Genomic DNA, 27,883 nt, shown 5'->3' with positions numbered 1-27,883 from the left:
AAAAAAATAAATCCATGTTTGGTACCCCAGAGAGCTCCATGGCATCGTCTTCCTCTCCTTCTTCTCTATTGTCTTCGATTTCCTCCATGACCTCAGCTTTGGCCTCAGCCACCAGTTCTCTCACCGGACGGTTTGATGTCACTGATCTGACAAAAGGGTGCTGTGGACACAAGAAAAGATGCCAACGATGCTTAGGATTGGCATTAAGATGTGATTTATAAGTCTTTGGCAGAGAACGGTAGCGCAAACTTTAGATGATAAATAAATAACATTAAAAATTAGAGATAACTTGCAAAAAATGAGTAAACTTTAAACTAAACCAATAAGTTTAGATGTTAATTTATTATTGTATATTCTGGTTTCTTTTGTATATTCTCTGTTTTCTGTATTTATATATTATTTCAATACCGTTTTGATGCTTTTCTTTCTGTAATGCTGCTGGAAATGTAATTTCCCTAACGAAGCCTTCCCATAGGATTAACAAAGTTGTAATCTAAACAATTACATAATTGCATCAAAAGATGTGAGAAAAAGGCACTTATGTATTCCCCATCCCACTTTTAAACTTTTGCTTTCCCCTTTTTTGTTTGTTAGTCTTATTGTTTTGTTTTTTCTTTGAGTTATTTAATTGTCTGTTACAATTAAATTGTCTGTTACAATTAAATAATTCTTTACAATTCTTCACATTGAACGCTCATGTCTACAAACACATGGTACCCACACTTTTTTCACAATGATTTTTCAAAACTTTTCCAAAATATTTTACCAAATTTCCATCACTTAGTTTTGAACCGCTAAGATCAATTCAAGCCCATCAGAGACAAAAATGAGCAGGCATTTCCAGTGTACTAGTGTAACAGAGGTCTGACAGTGTGCCACGGCTAGTAGCAAAAACATGGCACATTGAATGCAAGTTGTGTCCATCACTTATCTATCATTTAGCATTGTAGAATTTTCTTTTGACAACCATTTTGACACCATATTTTCTTTTAATAACAATGCATCAGCTATTGAAGAATGTAACATTGAACAACAACTAACTAAGTGCCACCATGTTTAATTGTAAGATTATAAAATTACAATTTCAATTTCCAGACACATTTATTAAAAACAAACAAAAAAGCTACACAAGGTGTTAGGGTTAAGGGACTTGCTTAACGTCCCATAGTAATAGCGAAGGTTAGATTTTAAACATCAAAATAAAATAGGCTATATTTACAAAACGTTTCCAAAACAGTTAAAATATTCCATGACTTTTCAAGACTGGAAAATCGTTTTTTCAAATTCCATAACTTTTCCAGGAGTTTCATGATCATGGGGAAACTGTAAACAGCCCTTCACCATTGAGCCTATCATGTTGCACCATCATCAGCCTACAGACTGTGTCTTCAAGGAAAACTTGTGACAGAAGAGGCCAAATGTTAAGTCAGCTAGCAAAAACAAAAAGAAACTGTTGCAACAGAAGAAAGAAAAGCGAGTACAACAAACACCTTTCATGTGTGTTTACTATTTGTAGCTTGACAAACATCAGAAAGCACACAAGGCAGGACAATGGAAAGCTTTCGCTATAAAGGAAAACTGTATCTGAAAACAAATCATTTCCTAAGCCTCTACAACAATAGTGCCATTGAAATACCGCCCTATTCTTCGGGTATTCTGGATCCCAAAAAAAAAAAAAAAATCTAACAATATATTAAAATACAAAACTAACCCTCACCCATCTACTTCTAAAATAGTGTTAATTTAGCAGTTCAGACAAGGTCATAATGTGCTGGAGGAAAATAAAAAATAAAAATGCTGCTTGGTTAAAAGGCTGATCATTTATTATTAAGCTGCTTTGCATCATAGTGGAAATTAAGTGGAACAGCTGACAAAGGGAAAGGGCTACATGTGGTACTGGACCGTAAGGTGTGTGTGTTTGTGTGTGTGCACAAGTGAAGTGCGTTATCGAGGTTGGCAGTGAGCAGGTGCTTGTCCTTAACGGCTGTGCTGAGCTTCAGCATTTAGCTTCTGTGATGACAAACAACAGGCCACCACTTCTTAAAGAGCAGAGAACAGGCTGAGTGCCATTTAATCATCAGTCGAACAAGTGTTTAGAGTACAAGGAAGGCAAGCATAATTTTATACACCAATCTGGGCAAAATAAAACAGGTTAAAAAAAAAAGCTTTAAGTGACTCAGGAACCTTTAGGATCTGTACATTAAACGGATGTGTAACATGTCCATCATGTCAGATAACTTACATCATTTACATCACCAATTCGAGCTTCTCCCATCGGGTTCCCGTCTCAGACTTCCAATGATCCAAACCAAAAGATACAAACAATCCTTTATCTTTTTTTACTGGAGTTAAGAAGGGATAGTCATCGCACTCGTCTATGAACTCGACGAGTGTGATGAGTTAATAGATCAGTTTCTTTCGCTGGATTTATATTGATATTTGTCTCATTGTTTTAACGTTACCTTGTGTTTTTATACGTTTTTATGTACTCTTGTGTTTTATTGTGGCTTGTATGTCTTTTATGCTGCTCATATCTTTGCACTCTGAATCACCCCTATTGGGGACAAATAAAGTTGATTGATTGATTGATTACAGCTTTAAAAAAAAAAAAAAAAAAAATTGTCAAGTAGGCAGCCTCCAGCTCAAACCTCAGAAACGTCAACCAAACTAGTCAAATAACAACCAAGATGTAGCAGAAGGTAATGGATTATTTTGGTCATTTCATGCATCCTTGTATTCCATAATTAGAGTGAGAAAATGATCACATTCCCTCTACCAGGTAACACAACTTATTAGAACTCCCATCATCACGCTCAAGGCATTTTCACCAAAGCAAATATAGAAGAGCAAAAAGGGCTCCAGCCTGGAAAAATCTGTGTTTTTAATTATTTTTCTGTATTGACACTTTGGATAAAAACGTGGATCAGTGCAGCTTATGTCCTCTTGTTTAAGTTTCACGTTCCTTCAAACTCAGAGGGTTTAAACACTTGTCACACATGGGTGAGCATGAAAAGTTCAAACTTGAACAATCTGGTCCCAGTGTGAGAGACTAGGATTATAACTGGGTGCAGGTATGGCAATGACACAAAAAGATTGTTATGATTTGTCCAGTGTACACATTAGGACTGTGAGGGAGTGAAGGCATCGAGACTAAAACAATTAAAATCAAAAAAAAGAAATTGAAATTTGACTGTAATTTAAAACAAAACAAAATCCCCAGAGGGATTCCTGATAGTTTGAAGTCATCATGCATTAGTGCAGCAGAGTAAGATACACCATGACAAACTATGTGGGAACCAGATGGTCTCCCGCCTGCCACATGGCTGCAGTGACTGATACTGTGTCATGTTGTTTGGTATACATTCCTTCCTGGCACATGTGAGACAGACTGAGTGCCTGGAGGTCAGAGGAGACCCCACTAAAACTGTGTTGTGAGTAAATAACCACTTCCTGTTTTCCAAGACAAGTGTATGGTGACTAAAACATAACAGAACATTGTTTTTAATTTCCTCTTTCCTCACACACAGTCTGCTTCTCTCATCTTTAAATGCTTTAGTAGACACTTTAATGTTTTAGTGCTGCACTGCATCTGTATCCCACATTCATTGGATCGTACAATAAATTACGTAAGCTCATCCCAAAGTTTTTCGCTTCCTGTAAACCCGAAAGATCATGTTACAGAATAAAATAGCCTCACTGACCAACAGCAGAGGCACGATAAACATCTTAAAACTTCGTTGCGGCACCAAAAAATGGGCCTCGTCCGTTTCTCTCCCACTGGAGACCAAATGTATGGTCTCGAGGATTTTAATCATCGCCTCTGTAATTGGCCGAAGGTGGCAATGAGGAGGGTTATCCAAACACATTATTGGCTGCAGGGTAGAATATAAATAGCTGACATTCCCTTCAGCTTTGGGATATAGACAGGAAACTGGGGCTCAGAATTTTAATAGACAGTTTTGTAAATCCACACCCAGTTTGCCCTTTCTCCCATTCCTTTTGGTCAGGAGATGGGAGTTCTACCATGCATTGTGAGGTTGAATAGTTCATCTAAAGCACGTGTGATTAATTCGAGGCCAACATGACAGAGAAAACACGAGTCATTGTGTAATTGTTAAACTAATTCAGTTGTAGATATCCCAGCCCATCTTAAATACACAAATTCAATTATGTGATAATATTTGCAGGATATTTTTTTCAGGCTTATATCACATGACTGCAGTAATTTTTATTTCCAAATAAGCAAAAAAAGAACTCATTAAGAAAAAGTGGTCACAAAATCAAGAAGATTGTAGTGAAGAACAAGCAGGGAGTGATAGCTGTCACTTATTCCTTAGATAGTCATTTACATATTTATACATGAAAGTACAAACAAGGGCACATTTATGTTGAAATTACTTTCTCAGCCAATGATCTGCAGCCCTTTTGACATGAGACTGGTTCATGTTTGGCCACTAAGCTTAAACGAGTTTGGCATCCCTGGTTTAAAGTGCTACAATCCCCTCATTTACATTCTTGAATTACCTTGTCGGCGGCGGCATGATGTAATATTACACAATTATTTTTTCTTAATATTTTGATAGTGTTTTAAGAAAAGCATCATCTTCAATGTTTAATTATAGGATAAAAATAAGGTGTCTAGGTGAGAAACACTTTTGCACATATTCAAACCATGAAAAGACACTGTTGCCTCTACAATGATACTCATGGTTGTGAGCAACAGTGTAAGGGTATCTGATTTGTGGGATGGCTAGGGGCTACGTTGTGTGTGCGTTATAGGACAGAATGTACCAGGTAATAGGAAGAGTTAGAGCTGAGTGATTTTCTAGATTAAAACATTGTCTGCTGAGTCAGGGCTTATACCTCCATGAGCTGTGACGCAGTTGGTCGACTCTCAGGGTTTTTATCCAAAGCTTTCTTCAAGAAGTCCTTAAACTCTTGTGACCTGTACACCAAGAAGAGAATCATCAAAAATGCACATCAAGGATCATTTACTGTAAAGAAGAAAAAAATCCTCAGTCATGTATTGTTTGTGCATGTTGGAACAGCTGAGTTTTATGCAGGCGAGGATGATGAATCATGAATCAGTGCACCATCCATCAACACTCGGTACCTGATACTTAGCCTCTGCAGCAATTTCTTTGTTGATGCGGGACATTTCGAAATGCAAAACTCAGAATGAACTTTGAGTAAATCAGGGCTGGGGATTTGGAAATGAGTGCAAGAGGGAAACGGGAGGACAACCTGATACATGGATTGTTAGCAGGGGTGCAAGAAAATGTCACAATTTCCTTTATTTAAATGGTATGACTACATCTAAAAAAAAACAACATATTGGACTCTGTGCACTTGAGCAGCCATATTCCTCATTCCATTTCCATTCCTCATCCACTGCACTCTGTCAGAACAGCACACAGCTGATGATCCACTTTAGAAACCATGCTTACCATTTGTGTGGCTGCTCCAAGGTGGGTGGATCCGATTTGGCAATCTTCAGCAGCACCCTCATTGGGTTGAGCTCGTGGTGCGGGGGTTCAATCTGTGCAAGCTCAATGAGGGTGATTCCTAAAGACCAGATGTCGGCTTTGTAGTCGTATGGAGCGTCCTTCATTGTCTCGCACATGACCACCTCTGGAGCCATCCTGGGACAGGAGCACAACACCGTCAGTCAATGTCAACACAAATAATACTAAATCCATAATATATGATCAAGCGTAACTATTGCGTGTTAGGTTCTTTTGACTTTATAACAAACTAAAAACAAACTGTTGTTTTTACAGTAACACCAACTAAGAAATCTTTGCTGGTTAGTAAAGTCAACAAATATGAATTCCAAACATAATCCGAAACAGTGCAAAATATTCCTTCCATAACTAGTGTTGTGCAACCGGTTGGTGCAGTCCTGTTGAATGCTGGGAGGATGTCTTCAATGAATGATAACCTGTTCCAGTCAAAGGTTAACTACCACCAATAAACCAGTCCCTTTTAATAAAAATTTAAAAAAAAACAAATGGAATGAGATATCTTAACCACACAAGTAATTAAAGATTTATTTTTTTCTTAAAACAAATCCACAGTTTTGAAGCTAGTTTTATGTAAAAAAGAATAAAAAAAAAAAAAATATATATATATATATATATATATATATATATATATATATATATATATATATATATATATATATATATATATATATATATATATATATATATATATATAATTTAAAAAGGAGGAAAAGAAAAATACAATGTTGTCTATACACAAATATTTTGGACTTTTAATTTAAATCATAATGTGAAAGTCAAACTCACCAGTATGGTGTGCCGATAAAAGAATCTCTTCTCTGCAGAGTTTTGGTGTTTTTTGCAGACACACCAAAATCCGCTGCCACAAAGAAAAAGAAACAAATGGTTAATGGTAAATGTTGGTTAAAAGATTTTCCAGGGTAAAAAAAAAGAAAAAAAGACTTTTGTGTTTTGTCTTTTCTCCTTCTGTTGAAGTCAACAAATAGTTTATAGCTCCTAAAGCTGTCATGACATTGTGTGATAGGCGGAGCCCTGAAGACCAATTTCTGGAGATTTATTACAGTTTCGTTCCCCTCCGACAAGTTTCTCTGATTTACCGAGAACTTTAGGAAAGGCTGCTCTCTGCACCTCCTCAACTGGATTTTCTTAGGCCTGCTTGCTTGGGTGTATTGCAGTAACTATAATCAATATGTGTGGTTAATAACTGTTTTATATTTACACAGTGCTATCAAATCTCTGCAAAAGTTTGTCATTGAAGCTGTTTGCATATTAGAATTCCTTCTATTTGAATGCATTTTTTTTTCTTTAAAGGGATGGTACTAGAGTCACACTAAAGGAAAGCAGTACATACTGGCAATGCGCCTGAAATGTTTTTTTTTTTTAAATTCAGTGTTTCAGAGAAATATTTTATTGTGAACGAAGCATTTTTACTATTCAAAATATGTCTGAATTTAAATGTATTTTGAGAAAAATTTAGTGTAATTTTATTAAATAAGATGGTCAATAATAAAACTCTATAATAGAATAAAAATGATGATAGATTTATGCTTATAAGGAACTCCTATTTTATATATCCAGTGTAAGCGTACTATTGAGGGCTAGGGAGGAAAAAGGAAGAAAAGTGAAAAAATAAAACTGAGCAAATCATTCAATTAAATGTGAAATCGCCGGGAATAAAAAATAAAATTAAAAAAAAAACCATAGAAAAAAAATACAATCAAAAGTCCATTTAGTCCTAAAACCCAAACATGAAGCTCATGAAACTCTGGCACACACTCAAACACATTTAGCAAAACATGACTCAAAAATAACTGTAAATGATTGTTGAATTACAGTTTTAGTGTTAAATCAGAAAAATAAAGGACAAGAAAAGCCTTTTCTTTTTGAAAAATCAGACAATAAATCTCTAATTCAAGAGTCATATCATAACCATGATAGCTTTTAGGTTTCATCCTAGACCTTTGCTGTGCAATAAAACATTGTGGAAGGCTCTTCAGAAAACCAACAAAGAGAAATATCAACCAAGATAAGCATTAATAATAATCAGATAACTCAATTGTATCTGCACAATAGTAGCAGTTAATTTCTTGATTTCTTTTTTCATGGGAAAACACTGCTTTAGTTTCACTATTGTTACTGAGAGAAGACCTTTAGTGTTAATGTGTTTTCTATCTGCAAAAATCATCCCTTTAGTAACATAAAGCATGTGTCAGGGAGAACTGTGGCGTTTGAACTGATTTCTAAATCTGAAAACTGATGTGAGCATACATTGGTAATGGTCTTTAGTCTTACCCAGTTTGATGTCCCCATCCTGCATGAGGAGGATATTACCAGCCTTCAGGTCGCGATGGATGATCTTCATCTTGTGAAGGTAACCCAGGGCCTCTAACATCTGGCGACAAACCACTTTAATCTGGGACTCCGTCAGTCCACGATCCAACTCTAAGAAGGCCGGGAGAGCGAGGGGGCAGGATATTAAAAACATCAGGGCAAATAAAGTAAAAATAACTGAACAAGAAGAAGAACAGCACAGAAAATAAAATACAAAAAGTTATAGAAAGGCCAGAAAAGTCTTCATGCCTAGATCTATGTATAGACAGAATACACAATCATATGTGCAACACACAATCTTGAGGAAAGGAACTGGAAAACCAGGTACAGCTGTGAAACCAGATCAGAGAATGTTGCTGAGTAGGTAATCCAAGATTAGATGAAACCTTGAACATACCCAAACCAGACCCACCCCGTAGACTTTATTCTACATTTTATGTGTTTGGTTAACTGCATGGGAGTGAAGGCAGTTATGAGGATGTGGAATACCCAATGAAAACATTCCCACAGCAGAGAACTTCTCTACGCCTTAATGCTTCAGGACAACTGAAAAGTATCATGGCATCGTTCAGGATCCAAGTAGAAGAAATGTGCTTCTACTGTTTATTCCCATCTAAACCTTGCAATGTGGTTTGGTTTCAAAACAAAGAACAGGCTAGACCTTTTTTCTCCTGCCTACTCTTTCAAAGTCACAGGTGGCGTCTCAGTAGCGCCGCAGGTAAGAAACCAGAACCATGTGACAGAGTGGAGTGGTGAGTTTATAAGGGTACTTAAAGAGCAAAAGGAAGAAGGAGGGCCTACCGAGCATCGTGGCGTCCACGGCACCTCCAGGGCAAAACTCAATCATGATCTGCAGGGTAGAAAAGTGACAGAGTGAGATTAAAATCAACCTGGCATGATGACAGCTTTATGAGTTTGCGTTGCATGTTTTTTATTATTAATTGTTACTAGATCTTTAAAAATGTGTTCACTTTGACATAGTTAATATCACAAAGGGAGCTTTTCTTGCTCAATAACTCTCACCGATGCCAAATAATAAAAATGTGAACAAGTGAACAGCAGTGAAACAAAAACGCTAAGAGAAAATTAATTCACAGTACCGGTAATTCCAGCAAGTTCATTTTATCTTCTTTTGTTTAAATAAAATGTAAAGGTTTCATTTATTCAGACAACTTTTTTTTCGGAAATTTACTTTGAAATTACTTTGAAATTTCAAATTGAAAGAAAATTTCGTGAATAAATGAACCTTAACATATCAATTCATTCATAGTGTTGTCACTGTTGTGTTACTAGCTGCCGTGGAGTTGTGTAAAGGCAGAACCACCTGACAGTAATTACTGTTTATCTTTTGATTAAAAATGGGCAAAGATCAAACTCAATAACAATGTTGCTATGCACTTCCATCCAGATTGTATTGCCAATTATTGGTTTCTATGACAAGACTAAATACACCTACACGGGGAGTGGCATTAAGACTTCAGGACAATTCCAGCATTATAAAAACAAAAAGGTGTGCATGGAAACTCCTTTTATCATTCTTTAACTTATGACCAACTATGTGCTCATGCAGTTATATAAGACACAGAAAACCTGACAATGAGGAATGTCATTCTTGGCAGGCGGCTTCAGGTGAAACAATGATCTGTTGAGTTTCAGAAAGACGTTTTAGCATAGCTGTTTGAACTGCCTTTCCTTTTCTATCAACCCCAATGGTTTTTTTTTTTTTTTTTTACAACTTTTAGACAACTAATATTTAAGCCTGTCATTGCAAATCATCCATTACTTCATTCCCAGTATAAGTTCCAACATTTTATACCAAAGTTCCTGCTTCCCTCTGAACAAATAGTAATCATTATTTCTATTCCCTGAAGCAATCGTATAGAAATTACAGCTCATCATTAAAAACCCATTTTAGCACCCAAGATAAACAAACAAGTTAGTTTTACTCTACTGATGATGTGTTGCTTGTAACAGTCTCATTGACGCTAGTCGGCATTGTTGTCAGTATCTCTGACAGAACATAAAACATTTCCTGTCGTGATGAATTGAAGATGACGTTATGTACTGTTGGTAGAATGTGACCTAACTGGTCAAACTGGATGTAAAGCATACTGCCTGTGGGCAGAGTGCACAGAGAGAATCAGAGTTTCTTAATCGGAAACACACAAAAAAAAAGTTTAAAAAATCTAAAGTTTACCAAGTAGTCAAACAAAACTATGAATATGAATTCATTCACAAGCAAAGAAAAGGAAGGAATGTTCCAGAAAAGTCTAGGTGAAGGTTTAATCGTGATGCCCTGACAATCTGTACATAAAACAAATAGGAAAAAAAAAATTGCTATTATTGCTTATAATTAAAACAAAAGCCATCTTGATTCTTAGCATCAAATTAATGCAAATTCTACTGCCTTATGCTAATATTAAATATAATAAAACATTTACACCTCACAAGTAGGAATGGAAATCAAAAACCGGTTCTTGTTTAAAACCTAGTGTTTCAACTCCTCAGAATCGCTTGCCAATTTTGCAAACAGTAAAATGACAGGCCAGGATAGACAGATGTCAAAGAGCAGTGACTCACTGACTCGTTAATTCTCCTTTTTTTCAAATGAGAATCAATAAGAAAAGCGATAAAGAACCATATTGTTCAACAGAATTGAAAATGGAATCGGAATCGAAAAAATCAATTCCTATCCTTAATTGCAAGGGACAAAATTGTCATTATTATAACAGCTAATTGGATGACTTTGTGAAAGAACAATCCTTTAGTTTGATAACCGCTACTTCTGCGACAAAACCAGAAATTACCAACAGCTCTTTAATATGTTGTTGTCCAATGAAAAATCCTCAACTAAAAGCATAATGCACTTGAGCTTTTAAGACCTTGGTCATTTGGAAAATGACTTAAGTGGACTAAGTTTTACGACAACAAATGTCATATCTTTTTTTTCAATTTATGAGTGTCTTTTTAAAGCCACAAAACAAAGAGCTTTACAGTGAACCACTCCTTGCTGATGCTGCATTGCAGTGATTCTCTTCCTAATTTTACTATAGCAGATAAAAAGAAGTGCTGTTTGACAATAAAAAACAACTTTAAAAAAGAAATTGCTAATTAAATAAATAACATTACAGGGTCAACTAGTGACGCATAGGGATGGGCGGTATGGACTAAAAAAATGATCCCAATAATTTCTGGCACTTATCACTTTAAAAATTATGATAAATAAAAACAATAAATAAATAAAACAATTCCCAACTTAAAAAATAAACTGGTTCCTTACAAACCCAAATTAATTGGAAAACATCAACATAAGACACATTACAAAAAAAGGCTAAAATAGCTGCTGACTCAAAGAGCTCATGGGCTGATATTTTATGGAATATATTAGTGCATGTGGGTGACTATTAGTGTTATTGTATGCAATTCATTTATTTCCTCAGTAAAAATGAAATTATTTTGTTAAAACAAAACACATCCAGTAGTGTTTTTACTGCTGCTGAATTATTTATTTTATATCTGATAATGAGTTAACAAAGTTATGGTTGATAAGTATCTCTTATATCCTATAATTAAATCAGATCAAGCATGATGATTTAACGATAGTTACATTACTGTCTAACGGGACCAGCTTTGTCTTGTGAACATGTGAAATATAGTTAAAAAACATTGCGTCACAAGTTGTGACAGATGAATAGTGACATTAGTATTTATGCTCACATTTATTTCACACAACATGTGACATGTTAGCTTTAATCCTTCCATACAAGTGTTAAATCTTACCATAAACAGTAAGCCGTGTACTTCTTACTTGGTCTATTCCTTATATGGAGTGGTTAGCATTAGCTCTTAGCCCAGTCTCTTATGTGTCGGTGGGTTAGCTTAGCTTTGTTAGCTTTAGTTGAGTTTCCAGTTGATAATTGTTGCTGGCAGGTTCATCTCTGTCACCGTGTTTGTGGGATCTTTGGGTGGATCTGGTGGAGAAACTTGGATTGGTTCACTTTGTTGGATGGTCTTAACCAAGTAGCGGCCCATGATGTATCGCAGCACGGAAGCTTCAGGTAAATTGTGACGAACACAGTGGGAGGGGCGGTGGTGGTAGCGCACTCCGCGGAGGCTTTGCAATCCGTGTATCATTCGTTCATTTGTTTTGCATTATGTAACAAAAACATGAAAAAAACACTAATTATTTGATATTTGTTTCCAAAATCAAAATGAAAAACGCCTTGTTTTTCAAATTCAAGCTCTTTTGCTTCGGTACAGAAAATGAAAAACGGAAAACGAACACCTTTATTCGTTTTCTCCATTACCGATTGGCCAAGTACGTCACCCGGAAGTATACTCTCATCCAACGCTAACGGCTATGCTAACTGCAGTTCGGCATGACAAGATCGCCGCTTCCAGCTGTGCATCCAAAAGGTGTCCTTTTCGCTTTAGCTGGTGTTGGGCACAGAACATCCTCACGGACATTTCGGAGGATTTAGAGACTCCTAATTGTTGCAGACCTCACAATATCACAGAATGTGTAACGCTTGAATTTAAAAAACAAGGCATTTTTCCGTTTTTTCATTTTGGTGAATGAATGATTCTTCACGGCAGAGCTTCCGTGAACAGCACTCCGCTCCAGAGAATAATAAGTTGTTGACAAAATACTCGGGGGTAATTTTGGCCCGTGGAACAAGGTTTATGCAGCATTCTTGGCTAAATTGTGGGACAAATGGCCCGTGGCCCTCGCTAATTTCCGACATGGGAATTTATCGTTTCTATCGTGGGATGACATTCTTACTATTAATATTTTTGACAATATATTGTCAACGATAACATATCACACATTCTTAGTCACACATTTACACTGTAAAAGTCTTTGATAACATGACTAATGCCTGTATGATTCGATAGTGTATGCCGAGTATATTTATGACCCCAAATGACAGAGCATTTATAGAGCCATATATAATCTCCTAGCAACAAAAGATATCGTCATTATGAAAACAGCACAATATGAAAACTTTACCAAATATAAAACGATGAACAGAAGAGGATCAACTCTTTTCTTTGACCAACTAAAACTAAAAGGTGATGAAAGAAAAAAAAAAAAAAGGTTCACCTTTGATCATTAAAATGATTCTGTTGAACTTAAACTATGGAGGCAGATTTGTGTCTTTATTATTCAATTTAAATAAACTGATTTGACCAAAAAAAACAAAAAAAAAAAAACTACCATTTCAAAGTAAAGAAAAAAAAAAAAAACATTTGAATGCAAATATTTCAACATTTCTTCCTTTAATTAAAAGTTTGTTTTTTTTTTTTATTATTGGAATTAATAAATTGAAAATGTTGTTTGAAGTATTTTTTTGTATTTGGGCAGTATTATGGTAGAATATTTGTGTTTATTGTTCAATACCAAAAAATATTGTTTCAATCAAAAATATTTTCACATCAATAAAAATAAGATGAAAAAAATTACATTTTCAATCAAAGAAAAAGTGCACAAATGAGTTTTTTGGGGGGGTTTCAACTTTATTTTTACATTTGAATAATGCATCCTCTGAGTTTATGGCAGCATTGTCCTTCAGTCAGACCGTCTTCCTCTCTGCCAGTGCTGACCTCAGCAGTCCTGTTTTATGTTAAAGGCTCTCTTTTTCTCACACTGTGGGGACTGGTTGCATTAAGACCAGATTACTCCAGCAATGAAACAGCTTCTCTCTCTCTCTCTTGTTCACCTCCTGCTGTCCTCTCAGACTAAAAAGAGGGCAGGATGGGTGGGTCAGAGGAGTCACAGGAATGCTTCACTCACACTGCATGCTTCACTAAACCAGAAGTTACTGAGACAAGGCTCACAAATCCTGGGAGAAAACAAACTTGCAGCCGATTTTGTTTAAAAAAAAAAAAATTAAAAAAAGTTGCTTTCCAAAACATACTTTGACGCAACCAGCTTCTAAAGGCATGAAATGACTCTTATTCTTTGCACCAAAAGCCACAAACTCACAGGAAGTATGCTGCTGTTTGAATGCCATGGGCAGAAAAGTTTGTCACTATGCTGTACACAAAGTCCAGCTTTGATGAGGGAGCGTTCACCATTCCCACTCAGGAATTCCAGCTATGAGGAAAACAGCTGTGGCCAGCTCCCTGCCTGTAGCACAGATGTGTGCGAGCGCATGAGTTTCATAAAAGCAAGTGCCTTTTGTTGTTGGTTTTTATACATATCATGTACGATCTCACAATCAGTCATCTACTTGGCCTATTTTAGGATGAGGTTATATTTTGGTTTCATGTGTAGACATAAAATGCATGAACAGTTTCCGGTTCTTTCTGTGTGCGTCTTTAAATGACAAATTACAGTTTGCAAATTTCTACAAACAATGGCGTCCTTTGCTCCAATTCCCTTTTCAACGGTAAAAGTCAGAATTAGTCTGTATAGTAGCAATAATTGATGTTGATGCACATATTACAGGATTTTAGTATAGTACGTTTGACTTATTTTGATTTTCAAATCTTATTGCTCAGATATTGCTATGACTGTGCCTTTTTTTTCTTTTTTGCAAAGAACAAAACAATAAACCTTACTGTATTTCAATTTGTAAATGTATTTGTAATATAAAGTTTGGCCTTTCTTTCAATACTCAACAGTCTTGCCTCTGTAATCAGTAAAATTGTATTTAGTTTTTTACTTTTCTAAACTTTATAATTCTGACAAATTTGCTCCAAGGAAAATGATGCAATGTTGAACACAACCAAGAGTGGCTAAATAAAATACAGAAAAAGTCAGGTTTTCACAGTTCCATAAAGCAATGTAACATTACCAGGGTAACAGTTGGAACAGCACTGCTTTGTAATTCCTCAAATATTTTGAGGTCATGTCCTGGTATGAAGTCACCATTACCCCCAGCTATAGAGTGCAGAACAGTTTGCGTGAAACCAATGGGAAAGTGCACCAACAACAAACAAAAAAAAAAAAACCACAACACTGAAGTTAATATTAATTCTATCATTTTTATCAAGGGTGAGAAGGAGGAAGTTTATGATGTCACGTAAACAGATGGCTTGGATATCAATGGAACACAGTCAAGATGAGATATAGCAATAACAAAAGAGCTGTCAAGAGAGCAACAAAACCTCCCATGAGCCTGCCAACATTAAGGGATAAACGGTTTTTAATTTCCAGCGTGATTTTTTTTTACCTTAAGTGAGCGATAGTTTTTTAAATAACACATTGTTGCATAAATCTCAGGACAGTTAAGCAATCTGACAAGAGTTTTTTCCAAAGCAATTTGGAATTTTTAGATCATGCGTCTCTTTTTCCCCAAAAGCAATAAATGGCATGTAGGGCTGCACGATTATGGCCAAAATGATAATCAAGATTATTTTGATCAATATAGTAATCATGACTATAATCACAATTATTAATCATGTTGGGGGAAATCTGTTTTTATTACACTACTTTTAAACAATGTGTACAGTTTACAGTGCAAAATTAAGTTTTAAATATACTAAAAACAATTTCATATAATGTATCAAAGGCCAACTGAAAAAATACACTATTACAAAGTGTAGAGTCTGCAATATCTATATTTACCATTAAAATTCAGACAATGTTCATTTAATCGTGGCAACCAAAATCATGATCACGATTAAAATTTGATTGATTAATTATGCAGCCCTAATGGCATGTCCACAATGTTTTACGTCTGTCTGTAGTCGTCGTTCTTTGGCTTCACTTACCCAGAGTTTGTTGTCATGGTAAAATGCATCGAGCAGCTTGACGATGTAACGATGGTCACATTTAGCCAAGATGTCGATCTCGACCATGTAGTCTTCCAACTCCTCTTCACTTTTTGTCTCGATCACTTTGGCAGCAGCTAGAGCTCCGGTTTCCTTGTTTTTGGCCTGAAAAAAAATAATACACAATTAAACATCTAAAAGAATCACCACACTCTAGCCATGTCATCTTTGTAGAGGCAGTGATACAACAACATTGCTATATATCAAGTTTTACATGTTTTGAGCAGAATGAAATTTATGCTGCCAATATGATCAAAATAAATAGTTTCTAAAATCAGTGTGAAACTTTTATGTTGCTTAATTTCCCACCAATTATAAAAAGAAAAAAATGCTATAGCAACTCAAGCCTACAGTGGAGACAATTAAAGGTACATTTTATTGTAAAAAAAGGGAAGCAAAAGTGAAGGTTGCTGTGAGCGCAGATCACTTTTCCTACATTCATTTGGTTCATGTATGTTGTGGCTTCGAATGACAGGTCATGATTTCTGTGTTATTATACTGAAAAATCACAACTAAGATTGATTGAATGAGTGACAAAGTGCAGTAAGGTTGTGGCGTATCAATGTTAGGAAGCTCTGCATTAAATAAATTGTGTAAATCTTTCCATATTATTTCCTAGAGGAAATATTACAGTTTCATTTACCAAATTATTGAATTTCTTTAATAACTATTTACTTTTTGTTATATGTGAAAATAATTAAATATTTCATGTATGTATTTTTGCCATGTGCTAACCAGTTTTATAGGTTCAGTTGTACTCAAGCTTTACAGCAGCTCTACGAAAACATCTGTACAAACAGATCAGACTCACACAATCGCGCATGCACACACAAATAGGCCAAGACCGCGTGTGTATATTTGTCAAACAAGAGACCACAGAAGCTGTCTGGACCCTCCCACGGAGGTATCCTACAGTGTGAGTCAACAACACATCTCCTCCTGCCATCAAACTGTCAGTCTGGGCCGTAAACACTTTCACTACCCTGCTAAAACTTCAGCTCCCCACAACAAGAAAGTGAGTTTAAAAAAACCCAATGAGATTAGATATTATTCCTGCGAATGCTATGCTAATACATTTTAAAGTTTTTATCCAATTCTTTTTGTGTCCCTGTGGCAACATAAAATATAGATTATCCATTAGCATAGCAGGGTCAGAAGCCATACAAACCCTGGAAGGTAGCAGGGTCAATCAACCCCGGTGCAGGGTTTGACCTTATAAAGAACTCTTCTCTATTAACCATGTCAGAAAATAGCAGGTTTCAGGCTTAGTGTGACTGTGACAGCACCAAACTTAATAAACAAAAAATAAATAAATAACCACCAAATTTGGAATATCTTCTATTTTAAAAGCCAAATGTCAAATACAGAGTTTGTGCAAGACCTCAAATATTGTCTATTCCTTTGAACATTTACGATACTGCTTTCCTTTGTTTTATTAAATTAATTAATTAAATCAGGGCTTTCGCCTTTAATTGGCCATGTAATGTTATAAACACATAGCACTATTTTGTTTAATTCACATCATTTTCTTTTTTTTTTTTTTTACTTTTTTTAGGCTCTACCACATCTCGTAGCAGTTTGTCAGCTGAACGATTCATTTTTATATTCGTCACAATAACGTCACCTTACTTTGACAATATGGAAATCAACGAGCAGAAATCTCTATTATTTAATATTTTCATCCATCTGAAATTGTACTACATCATATATATATATATATATATATATATATATATATATATATATATATATAGCGTAGCAAAGCCCACTTTTTTTTTTAATAATGTTTGTGATATTGTGTTACGAGTAGCCAGGAATAGTGATGACAAGATGCGTCAGCTCAGATATTTTTAATACTGAAATTTATTTGAACTAGATTTATAAGTGAAAAAGTGAAAGTATAAAATACTGTTATTTCAGATTGTGTGTGGAGTTTTATTTTGAAAAATTATAATAATTTCAATATACATAAACATTTTTAAAAATTATTTTTTAGAAGTTTTAGGTGACCCCATTTGAATTCCGTGCGACCCAAAGGTTGAACATTACTGCTCTAATTATTCTTGCTTGTATGGTTGTCATAGTAAACTTAATACTTATTTTATTGCTTAGTTATTTCAGACCACACAGAACAAAAATGTGCACACCGACATCCTTCTCTATGTCGCTGAAAGACAAATATTAAGGCAGACATATTAAATATTCCACCAATTCCTTGTGCCGCCCTAATACAACCCATCCTGGAGAGAATTTCTTCCACCTCTTTTTATATCACAATCTCCAAAAATAGTGTATTTTTCTATTGCTTTAAAGCAGATAATTCGTTGTGTTGCTAAAATCCAACTTGTGTGTTTTTTTCCCCTTTAATTAGACCAATTATATAAAGATTGCCTTCAAAATACCTTTAAATATGAGAAATTACAAATATGATGAGTGCTAACCTCACAAACATGCCCACAGAATGTTACTCTGTCACTTTGGAGTTGGACTAAAAGAAAAATTCAGACGATAAATTAAGGCCATGTGCATTTATATGGAGCCTCTGTGAAATGCGTGACGTCAATGTGGGTTCTCAAGCGTGGCATATGTGTGTTTAGACTTCATGTGCACCTCCACCGAGCGCACAGGAAATAACACGGAACCCCCCCCTCACAGCCTTTCGCATGGAACCTTGTGACTTACTTCCTTATTGTGCAAACAAAATTCACAAGGTTGTGCAAATGTTGGTCGCAATACATTGAGCAACTGGACAGAGTTGTGATTTTAATGTTGATTTTAATTGTGGATTAAAAAAATAAAATAAAATGAAAATAAACATGCTTGTTTAAATTTTATTACAGAAAGATTTGTGGACTATATTGAGCTTTAAATCATTATATTAATTTATACAGCAGAAAGCCAATAATTGACAGATTTCAAGGATTTTTATTATTGATCAAGGTATTATTTACTACTTTGAGCATTGTTTTATTTGGGGGAAAGTACTACAATCTGCAAATAATTGTGATGATAATGTTTACCCTTTTTAAAATGTTTAATACCTTTGAATGATAGTGAGGGCAAATTTTGGAAACAATAATTCCCTTTGTTAAGGGTCCATTCGCCTCACGACACACACAAGATTGCCAGGGTCATTAACCTGCAGGTTGAACTGCCATATGTATTTTCAGCTTTTTTCACTGTATAACAGTCAACAAAACACACTCCTCCCTTCAGGGGAATTTGTTAAGGTTGGACCTTTGCTCCATTATAAACCTGTAAACCCACGGCTCTCCCCACGTGTCTGCCAGTAGGAATGTGGTCTTCAGGCCCAATTGTAACCTCTGACAGCAGGCATCTCAGGAAATGATGACCTCGGAGTCAGACAGGGGTGGCGCACGCTGCTCATGCATGGTATGGTAGGCTTTTAAAGTGGCTTACAAGCCAAAAAATGAGCAACCTAACTGCAAAGATTGTTATCGTCTTGATATTACAGCATTTTATCCACACTTTTATTAAAACAAGATATAACTATTTAGATTTAAGCAAGAAGTTAATTCACAAAAAATTCTACACTTGCACTTTTGCAGGCTTCATTCACTTTATTTTATCTTGTATATGGAGATTTTGTTTCCATACGTGGGAAAATAATCATGCTTTTTGTTTTCATGACAGTAATTTATTATTTTTGAGAAAGAATTAAAAGCAACTAAATAAAATGTGAGGGCGTTAATTGTAGCCCAGATTTCAGACAAAATTTGATTGCATGCACACTATTCACGTCGTCTATACACGGACTAGTTAGTGATGTTTGGTAAAAGTCAAACTTTGGACCTTGTTGCTATGAAACAGTGCTGATTACTGTACCAGTGTGCAATTGAGAAGAGTAAAATTTTTTAGTAAATAGTTTGTTGATTAATATCTGCAATATTAATATCCCATCCAGTAATATTGCTCTTTCAAAAAAGTAAAAGTAACAGCAAAATGTTGAACTCTCATAATAAAAGTTGAAAGTGGAAAATAGTACTAGTAGTATGTGCACTAAGAGGGGAAAAATAGACAAGCCCCAACACATGACAAACAACTGATCCAAAGACAAAATGACCAAATTTGGTTTCAAAACAAAAAGAGATTTTAAAGTGAGTGAGATAGGAAACGACAGCAGCCTTTAGTGCTGTGAAAGCATGCAGTTCTTAGGCTGTGGCTCAACTCAACCTATGACATACTAAGAAGTTTACTTAGAAAAACAAACTCAGACAGGTAACACTAGATGCCAATGGAGAATGACTGTCACTTAAAAAGCGCAATCACAATGCGTGACGGTAAAAAAGCTAAATGTAACAAGAGAATATGCAGTAGCAATGAATACAATGGTTTAACAGAGTTCAGTACTGCAACTCAGCTCAGACCAAAAAAAACAAATACTTGCATGATACAAACAAGCTTGAGCTTGTCACTGAGTTCAAACCTAGCAGCAGTATAAAGCTGCATCAATCAAACTTTCTGCAAGTTATTATCATAGCAAGGCTGATAAAGACTCCCACCAGTGGAGTCCACACCCGTTCAAAGGAGCTCTTATCAAACAGAAAGAGCAAAGCTGCTCCCGATGATTAGATCCAGCTAAAGACTTTAACTTAAAGCTTCTCCCATCATCCTATAACGAACTACAGTGTTTCTTTCATGTCAGTAATGTTTCAATTCTAATATTGATTGAGCTTTAGTTTGTGATTATAACATTTGTTCTTTGTTAAAAATAAAAAAAAAAAATTAAAAAAAAATAAGCAACATACAGTACATGATTTTAAAGTTTAGTGTTTGTGCCACACAGCAAGAAGGTCCTGGGTTCACCTACCTTTTTATGCAGCGGTTAAATGTTTTCTCCTACAGTTAAAAAACATCTATAATAGCTCAATTTTCCATTTCAAATTTTCCTCAATTCAGTTTTCATAATTTACCCATTTCCGTTTCAACTAATTAGATGTCATTACTGGCTATTAAACTTCCCCAAAGCGTGCCAAACCTTCGTAATAGAGTTAACTATTGTTTTTAATTATATATTTATAAGCTTTAGATCAGCAGATCAAAACGATCACACTTTAATCAGGCAGAATTACGTTTTTGTGTGAGATTTGACCTGGCCGTTTACTACATGTGCTTGACATGTTCCCATATCAGAGAATTTGTTGTCACTTGTTTACCAAGAGTTTTTGCTGCATTTCTTCTGCCATTTTTTTCAAGACCACTAGCAACAACTTTCCTTGTGTTAGCCTGCAGGCTAACTTTGGCTTTGAGAGGGGCGGGGCGGAGGGGAGGAGCTTGCATGTGTGTGGAATAAACAACTCAAAGTTAGTATTAATAACGTGTGCAAAGCTTTATTATTTGTAGCTGTTTGAAATAGTGGGTTTGTTTTATTAAGCTAATAATACGTATAAAAAATTAAAAAATAAAAATTTCTCGATTATGTTATTTTTGTAATCGTTGGGTGTAATAATCGAAATTGAATTTAGATTAATTGAGCAGCCTTCATTGAGGCCCTATCAATTTGTCAAAGGGCGTTTGTGGTTTTCTCCATGTGTTAGGCCACTGACAGACTGGCATCCACCTACAACCCTCAACAGAATAATGAAGCTAAAATCAGGGTCTGGAACAGATATACAATTTAATGTCACGTGTGTGTGTGTGTGTTAGACAGGCCAATAATCAGAGCAAGCCACAAGGAAGTTATTGTCCTCTTGCTACAAAAAGGTCAAAACGGAGGCATATATGATATAGAATAGATACCTTTGTTGATGTATTTTGGGTTACAAAAAAAAAAAAAAAAAAAACAAGGTTCAGAGCAAGTGCATAACTACTGATCAGTTTAAGGTCCATTAAAATACACAAATCAATTTTGTCTTTTCATTTATTATTTTATACAACTAACCCTCTCTCAATTTGAACTCAGGTCCAGTTTAGAGTACCTACAGAAACAAGATTAGACTGGACTTTAATCCCACAATGTAAACTTGACTGAGTGCAGGCTGTGACTATGGAAACATTTTGGCTGCAACAGCAGGGAAATGTGCTCAGCGGCACGTGGCTCATTAATTAGTGAGAAGAAAGATGCAGCACTTCAGTTTAGTCCCACATATGCAGACTATATTCAAAGGCATTCATGCGCGAACAAAACCAATAAAGTGATGTGCAGGAAGTTAAATACTTCCCTGTCGGGACTAGAGCTATGAGAAAAGTTAATGAACAGTCATTAGGGAGGCAGAAAAACAAGCTGAATGTGGATGTTCATTTTTAATAAAAAAAAAAAAAAAATAGATCCTATACATAGACCTTAGACAACACTCAATTAGATCACCATCTAAAAGTTTACATTTTTGTCTTACTTTGAGATCATAATAACATAAGTGTACATCAGGAAAAAGTTACTGATAAAACCACTTCCTATTTTTTAGCCTTTCATCACCATTCACTGGATAAGAATGAGTTCATTTCGGTTAAAATTTAACATGACGACAAATGCTTGGTACAATGGCTTGTCTTGCCACACCTAGTCACACCTCATTCAAACACAATCCATGAAAAATAATTAAATAGAAACCAATCACTATCTGTATTTATTGCACTGATATTGACACTGAAGTATTTTAGAAAATAATGCTATAATGAAATATATTTTTCATTTTTAGTCATTTTGATTTAAGTAATATAATTCTAAAGTATAACAGGTTTATCAGTGGTAAAACAAATTTAAAGTATTTTTATTAATAGTTAGGGTTAGTCGATAGTACATTATCCCAGAAAAACAGGCAGAAGTCATAGAAGCTACTTCTTGAAATGGAAATATTTCATTATTTATTCCTCATTTAAATTAATCAAAATCAGAAAGAAATGGTCATGAGATATTATACCCTCGCATGCATGTTTTGACGGAATCCTGGACTTCACATCCTAAAATGGAAATAGCTACTGTATACGCCACAGACAAAACCCATTACCGACTTGTTTTCAGACAATGTCGCACATTTTCTTCACGAAAAATGTTTGCTGAATGTTAAGCAAGTGTAGCAAACTGCTAAATCTCAGGCTATGTAATCTTAAGTGATTTAGTCCAACAGTGCCTTCACATGTCTGAAATTTTAAAAAGAAAAAAAACATTAGACTTAATTAACCTTATTGGGCATTTTTAGCACAATTTCAGGAAGTTTAATAGCCAGTAATGATATTGAATTAGGGAAAGCCAATGAAACAAATGACAAGTAATGACAAGGAAAAAATAAGAAAATCGGCTAGTATAGTATAATAAAATCATAATTTTATGACATTAAAGCTGTAATATTTTAAGATTAAGTCGTAATATATCGAGAATAAAGTCGTAATTTTATGACAATAGAATTTAAATACAAACACGACTATTCTTGAAATATCACCACTTTAATCTCATAGTGCTCAGATTTTGCATTATTTTAATGTGGCCCTGTCATACTATAGCTAATGTCATTCACTTTCGAATTACAGCAGAGAATGTGACTTGTAATTAACTTCCAGCATTAGAGAAGTAGCACAAATATTCATGTATCCAGCTGAGTATATAAATCACATGATCCTGTTTCAGACAACACTCTGTTTGCCACAATGGTTAATGGCAACATTAAATTTCTCCTTGTGTCCAATCTAACAGTGGAATTAACCAGACTAATGTTCAACACTTATTCATAATCTAAACATAAATAATGTACAACACCTCCTGGCTCCAGTGACAAAACCACCACCATCAATATGACTCTTACATTTCCACTTGTTTCAGACACACCCTCCTCCCCCCCAACACCCTCTATCAAAGACTTCAGTGATAGAAAACATGTGCGATTCACCCCTCCAAGTCTGTCCTTCCCACGGATGTGCTGCTGATTACTTAGACTATAATTTCTCTTCACAAGTCCCCAAATCTCTGTTTAAGTCCTGCAATTTCCTCTCTTGGTGACCGTCTGCTCCCACTCTCTCTCTCTCTCTTTGTGAGTTCATCCGACAGCAGCAGGTGTGGAGCTGTCCTCCTACTACGGATCACTCAAGGAAAGGAAAGTGATGTCAAAAAATGCAGATCAGGATTTTTTTTTTTTTTTTTTTTTTTAAGGGAAAAATCAGTTTGCCATCTTAAAATATCAAAAGTTATCTCCAAACTGACCGACAGTAACTGAAAACTTTTGGGTTTTTATTCCATACATTTAGAAAGTTTTTTTACACACCACTTGGACTACAAATTGTATTACTTCCCAAAATCTTCCTTGGATTTTTACTACCCAGATTTTTTTTTAGACCAAAGCATAGGGCTGCTCAATTAATGGAAATTCAATTACGATTTCAATTATTGCACCTAATGATTACAAAAACAATCGAGAAAAAATTATTATTTAAAAAAAATGAAATAAATAAAATATTTTTTTTTTTTTTTTTTTTTTTATACACGTTTTATTAGACCCACTATTCCGCCCCTCTCAAAGCCAAAGCTAGCCTGCAGGCCAACACGAGGAAAGTTGTTGCTAGTGGTTTTGAAATATGGCAGGAGAAACGCAGCAAAAACTTTTGGTAAATAAGTGACAACAAATTGTCTTATATGGGAACACTTTGGGTTTGATGACGAAGGCCTAGAGCAAAGACGCATCACGTGTAAGAAGTGTTTTGTGCAAAATTGAACATACTTGATTTTAGCGTTTGAAGAATGTTTATTTTTTGTCCAAAAAATAAATTACTTATTGGTTGACAAATAATCGTGATTTCAATTATGACTAAAACAAATTGTGATTATATTTTTTTCTATAATCGAGCAGCCCTACCAAAGCATTCAACATGCTGGGTTTGTTCAAAAACGTATTTAAAATCTGTAACGACACACCCACGTTCTAACCTCTTCCTCTGATTTTTAACAAGTGTCCCATTCACCAAATCATTAAAATATGAAAGTGAGACTGTATGTTTTCATCCACGGACACAGCACATCATGTACACCTTTGGAATAAGCAAACAAGGCGGACTCCCCTAAAAACACAGCACTTTCTGTTCAGGGCACATTTCTGCCAAAGCATCACTTCTTCCACTGAGGCCCTAATTTGTCAAAGACGTGCAGTGTTGTGCACCGTTGGGCGGGTGCACACATGGAGTGCTTGTGCCATGTTTGGCGGAGAGCACATGACAAGCAAACATGTCCAGGCAATAAACCTCTCCTGAGACAAATAAGTGCACTAAACTGCAGAGGTTTGAGTAGTGGAGATGCACATAGTTTTCCACATGTCCTCGAGGAAACTGGAGTTAATAATCTTATTGTCATGTGTTCTACACCACCAGATTATTGTAGTTATCCAACTTGTAAACAAGTTGCTCTTGTCTTCATGTCCTATGGTTTGTCATTATTAACTGTTGTTAGGGCTGGGCAATATATCGAGATTCAAGACGCATCGAGTTTTGGAGATATAGAAAATTACAATATCACCTTTTCTATAGCTTATTTTGCATTATAATACTTGTTTTATGAGTTGCTGCTTTTGCTACTAGAACAGCATGAGAAGCACAGATTGATGAATTACTGAGTGCGTCCTAACCCAGACCTTCCCCTAAACAAGCCACACTACAGAACTCACTCACACGTGCTGTCTCTTATAGGAGAAAAAAACACAAGTGTCATATGTTGTGCAGCTGTTAATAAATGTGCCTGTGTGGCATTTTGAATCAGCAAATTTAACCCTGAATTATATTTCTGGTAAAACTTATTTGAATTAAAATGATCCAGATTTATATCATATATTGCCATGTTGAAAAAAAAAAAAAAAGTGAGATATGAGTTTTGGTCCATATCGACCAGCCCTAATTGTTGAGTTTAATAATTTTCAGTTTTTGTTTTACTTTGTTTATTTTATTGTTTTCCTGTTGTTTTACCTATTGTGTACAGTACTGTGTGTCAGCTGTGGAGTTAAATGTTTTAATTTCATGTTATTTATATATTTTTCCAAAACAAGTCTCTCTTGTAAATGAGAACTTATCTCAATAGAAGTACGTGTATAAATAAAGGTTATAATTAAATAAATGCTGAGATTTCTCCCAAGAGCACTTCTCAAACTCAAGGCCCAGGGCCCAAATCCAGTCCTTTAGAGCATCCAATTTGGCCCTCAGAAGACAGTAAAATGACAGAAAAAAAACGTGAATTATTGTGTAAATTACAAAACAATCCAGATGTCGATATCTCAAATTCAACAATTTATTTAAACTCCACGATATTTTTGAGGGGTTTGCAGTTTTCCTTAGTTTATATCACATGAATGCAGTAATTTTTAATTGCAAATTGTGGAAAAGAACTCCAAATTTTTCCACAAATCTTGCAATTTCTTACAAACAAGTCGACAATATTCCTCTAAATTACACAAATTGGTTACAAAATCAGGAATTTTTTTTAAAGTAATTATATCAGGTAGGAACTGGTATTGAAAACTAGGGCAAATCTAAAATATGTGGTCCACTTGAGATCAAACTGATCCATATTTGGCCCCTGAACTAAAATGAGTTGGACACCCCTGCCAAAGAGCATTGGCTTTGCAGTCAGGGCTGAACTAAACAATGTTGGGCCCAATTTGGGCCCTGGGCCTTATGTTTCACCACTTTTCAACTAATATGTTGGGATAGTGAATAATTCACAATCCAAAACACAGGTGGATAGATCTTAAAAGAAGTGTAAGAATAGGTCTGGGCAATATATATTGAGATTCAAGATAAAACTTTTCTATTTTGGCGATATTGAAAATTACTATTTTGCATATATATATATATATATGAACAGCACAGTTAGATGGTTTTCTGAGTGCCAGATCTTCCCCTAAACAAGCCACACTACAAATCTCACACACACGTGCTGCCTCTTAAAGGAAATAATAATAATAATAAATCTGTTTGTTAATAAATGAGCCTGTGTAGCATTTTGCATTTGCAAATTGAACACAAAAATGTCTTACTGATCAGACTCAATTTGATTCAAAATTATCGAGATTTATATCGTGTACTGCCATTTTGAGATCAAAAATATCGAGATTTGAGTTTTTGTCAATATCGCCCAGCGCTAGCAAGACATGATCATGACCAAAAAAAGATGACGTTTAGTTCATGAAAGAGGTGACATGTTTTTTTTTTTGTAAAATAAGTGATAAAATCTATGTGTTGAAGGAGATTATTTGTACAAGATGACAGAATGTGGTCTGTATGCAGGTGTGTTGTTTATAACTCACCTTGTAGACCTTTCCAAACGCACCATCGCCCAGTTCTCCAATAATTTCCCATAAGTCGTTGGGGTTGATGTCTCGATGGACGTGCTCGTACTGTTTTAATTTCCTTTTTTCCAGTGTCGGCAGGCGAAATATTTTACTGAATCTCTGAAGTGCCATTTTTCCCTCCACTTAATTCAACTTTATGAGTAAAATATAAAAAAATAAAATAAAACTACAAATAAACCAGGTTCTCTACTCGGAGTCCATTACGCAGGCAAAAAGCGCACCAGTCCTTTTTTGTTTTCTTATGTCAGGAACATTTACAGACTTAGTCCAGTGAAGTTTTATTCTCCTCCATCCATTTCAGCTCCAAGCTCGTTGAACCCTGTTAGAAAACACACGGTGATCCATGAGGCGCTGAGGGAACACTGAACACCTGCCGCCGCGGCTAAAGACGGAGGAGGAGTGACTGAGAGTGAGCGAGTGAGCGGTGCTCTATGGGTGACTTGTTGATTCTAAAGTGAGTAATAAAGCCCCACCTTGTTCCTCGCTGCTGTCATGGAAATGTAGTTCTGCAGCAAACGCAGGGAACCGTCGTCACTACGGCCCTGTTGAAGCTGAAGGACTTCATTTCCGGGTGGGCGTGTCCTCTGATTGGAGCGCGTGTCTGCTGACTTCAAACAGCTGTGCAGTTTAAAAAACACGCTGCTGCTTCGGGTGGTGCTCATTATTACACTCATACTCAGTTTGGAATGCAGTATGTCATTAATACATTGCTGTTAAACAGTCTCTTTATGACGTTCAAAATGTGTTTTTTTCCTATGGTTTCAGTCACTACAAAATAAGAAAAATTAGACTTTAATGAGTAACTATAAACCCCCAAACCACTTTTTGTTCTGTATTTTGGTATTTCATATTTAGAATGTATTTGATGAAAGTTGTGTATTGCATATGAAAATAGTGTATTATTAATATTATGTACATGTCATAATGTGCATGTATAAACGTATATATAGAACTTTGTGCAGAATA

General features: G+C 35.4%; 1 protein-coding gene across 1 annotated transcript in view; it reads right to left on the bottom strand.

Moving 5' to 3' along the window:
• Positions 1 to 27,406, bottom strand: part of stk10 (serine/threonine kinase 10) — a 41,275-nt gene extending 13,869 nt beyond the window's left edge. The window contains exons 1-8 of the mRNA XM_028466710.1: positions 26,873 to 27,406; positions 15,576 to 15,740; positions 8,658 to 8,706; positions 7,818 to 7,967; positions 6,312 to 6,384; positions 5,448 to 5,642; positions 4,864 to 4,945; positions 26 to 160 (exon numbers count right to left, since the gene is read on the bottom strand). Of these exons, the coding sequence (XP_028322511.1) occupies positions 26 to 160; positions 4,864 to 4,945; positions 5,448 to 5,642; positions 6,312 to 6,384; positions 7,818 to 7,967; positions 8,658 to 8,706; positions 15,576 to 15,740; positions 26,873 to 27,028 (1,005 nt within the window). The 5' untranslated portion in view covers positions 27,029 to 27,406. The remainder of the gene's footprint in view (positions 1 to 25; positions 161 to 4,863; positions 4,946 to 5,447; positions 5,643 to 6,311; positions 6,385 to 7,817; positions 7,968 to 8,657; positions 8,707 to 15,575; positions 15,741 to 26,872) is intronic.
• Between the last annotated feature and the right edge of the window lie 477 nt (positions 27,407 to 27,883).

The sequence above is a fragment of the Gouania willdenowi genome, chromosome 14, assembly GCF_900634775.1.
Source record: "Gouania willdenowi chromosome 14, fGouWil2.1, whole genome shotgun sequence".
NCBI classification, from domain to species: Eukaryota; Metazoa; Chordata; class Actinopteri; order Blenniiformes; family Gobiesocidae; genus Gouania; species Gouania willdenowi.
The sequence above is the reverse complement of the archived record's forward strand: the minus strand, read 5'-3'. Positions and strand labels throughout refer to the sequence as shown.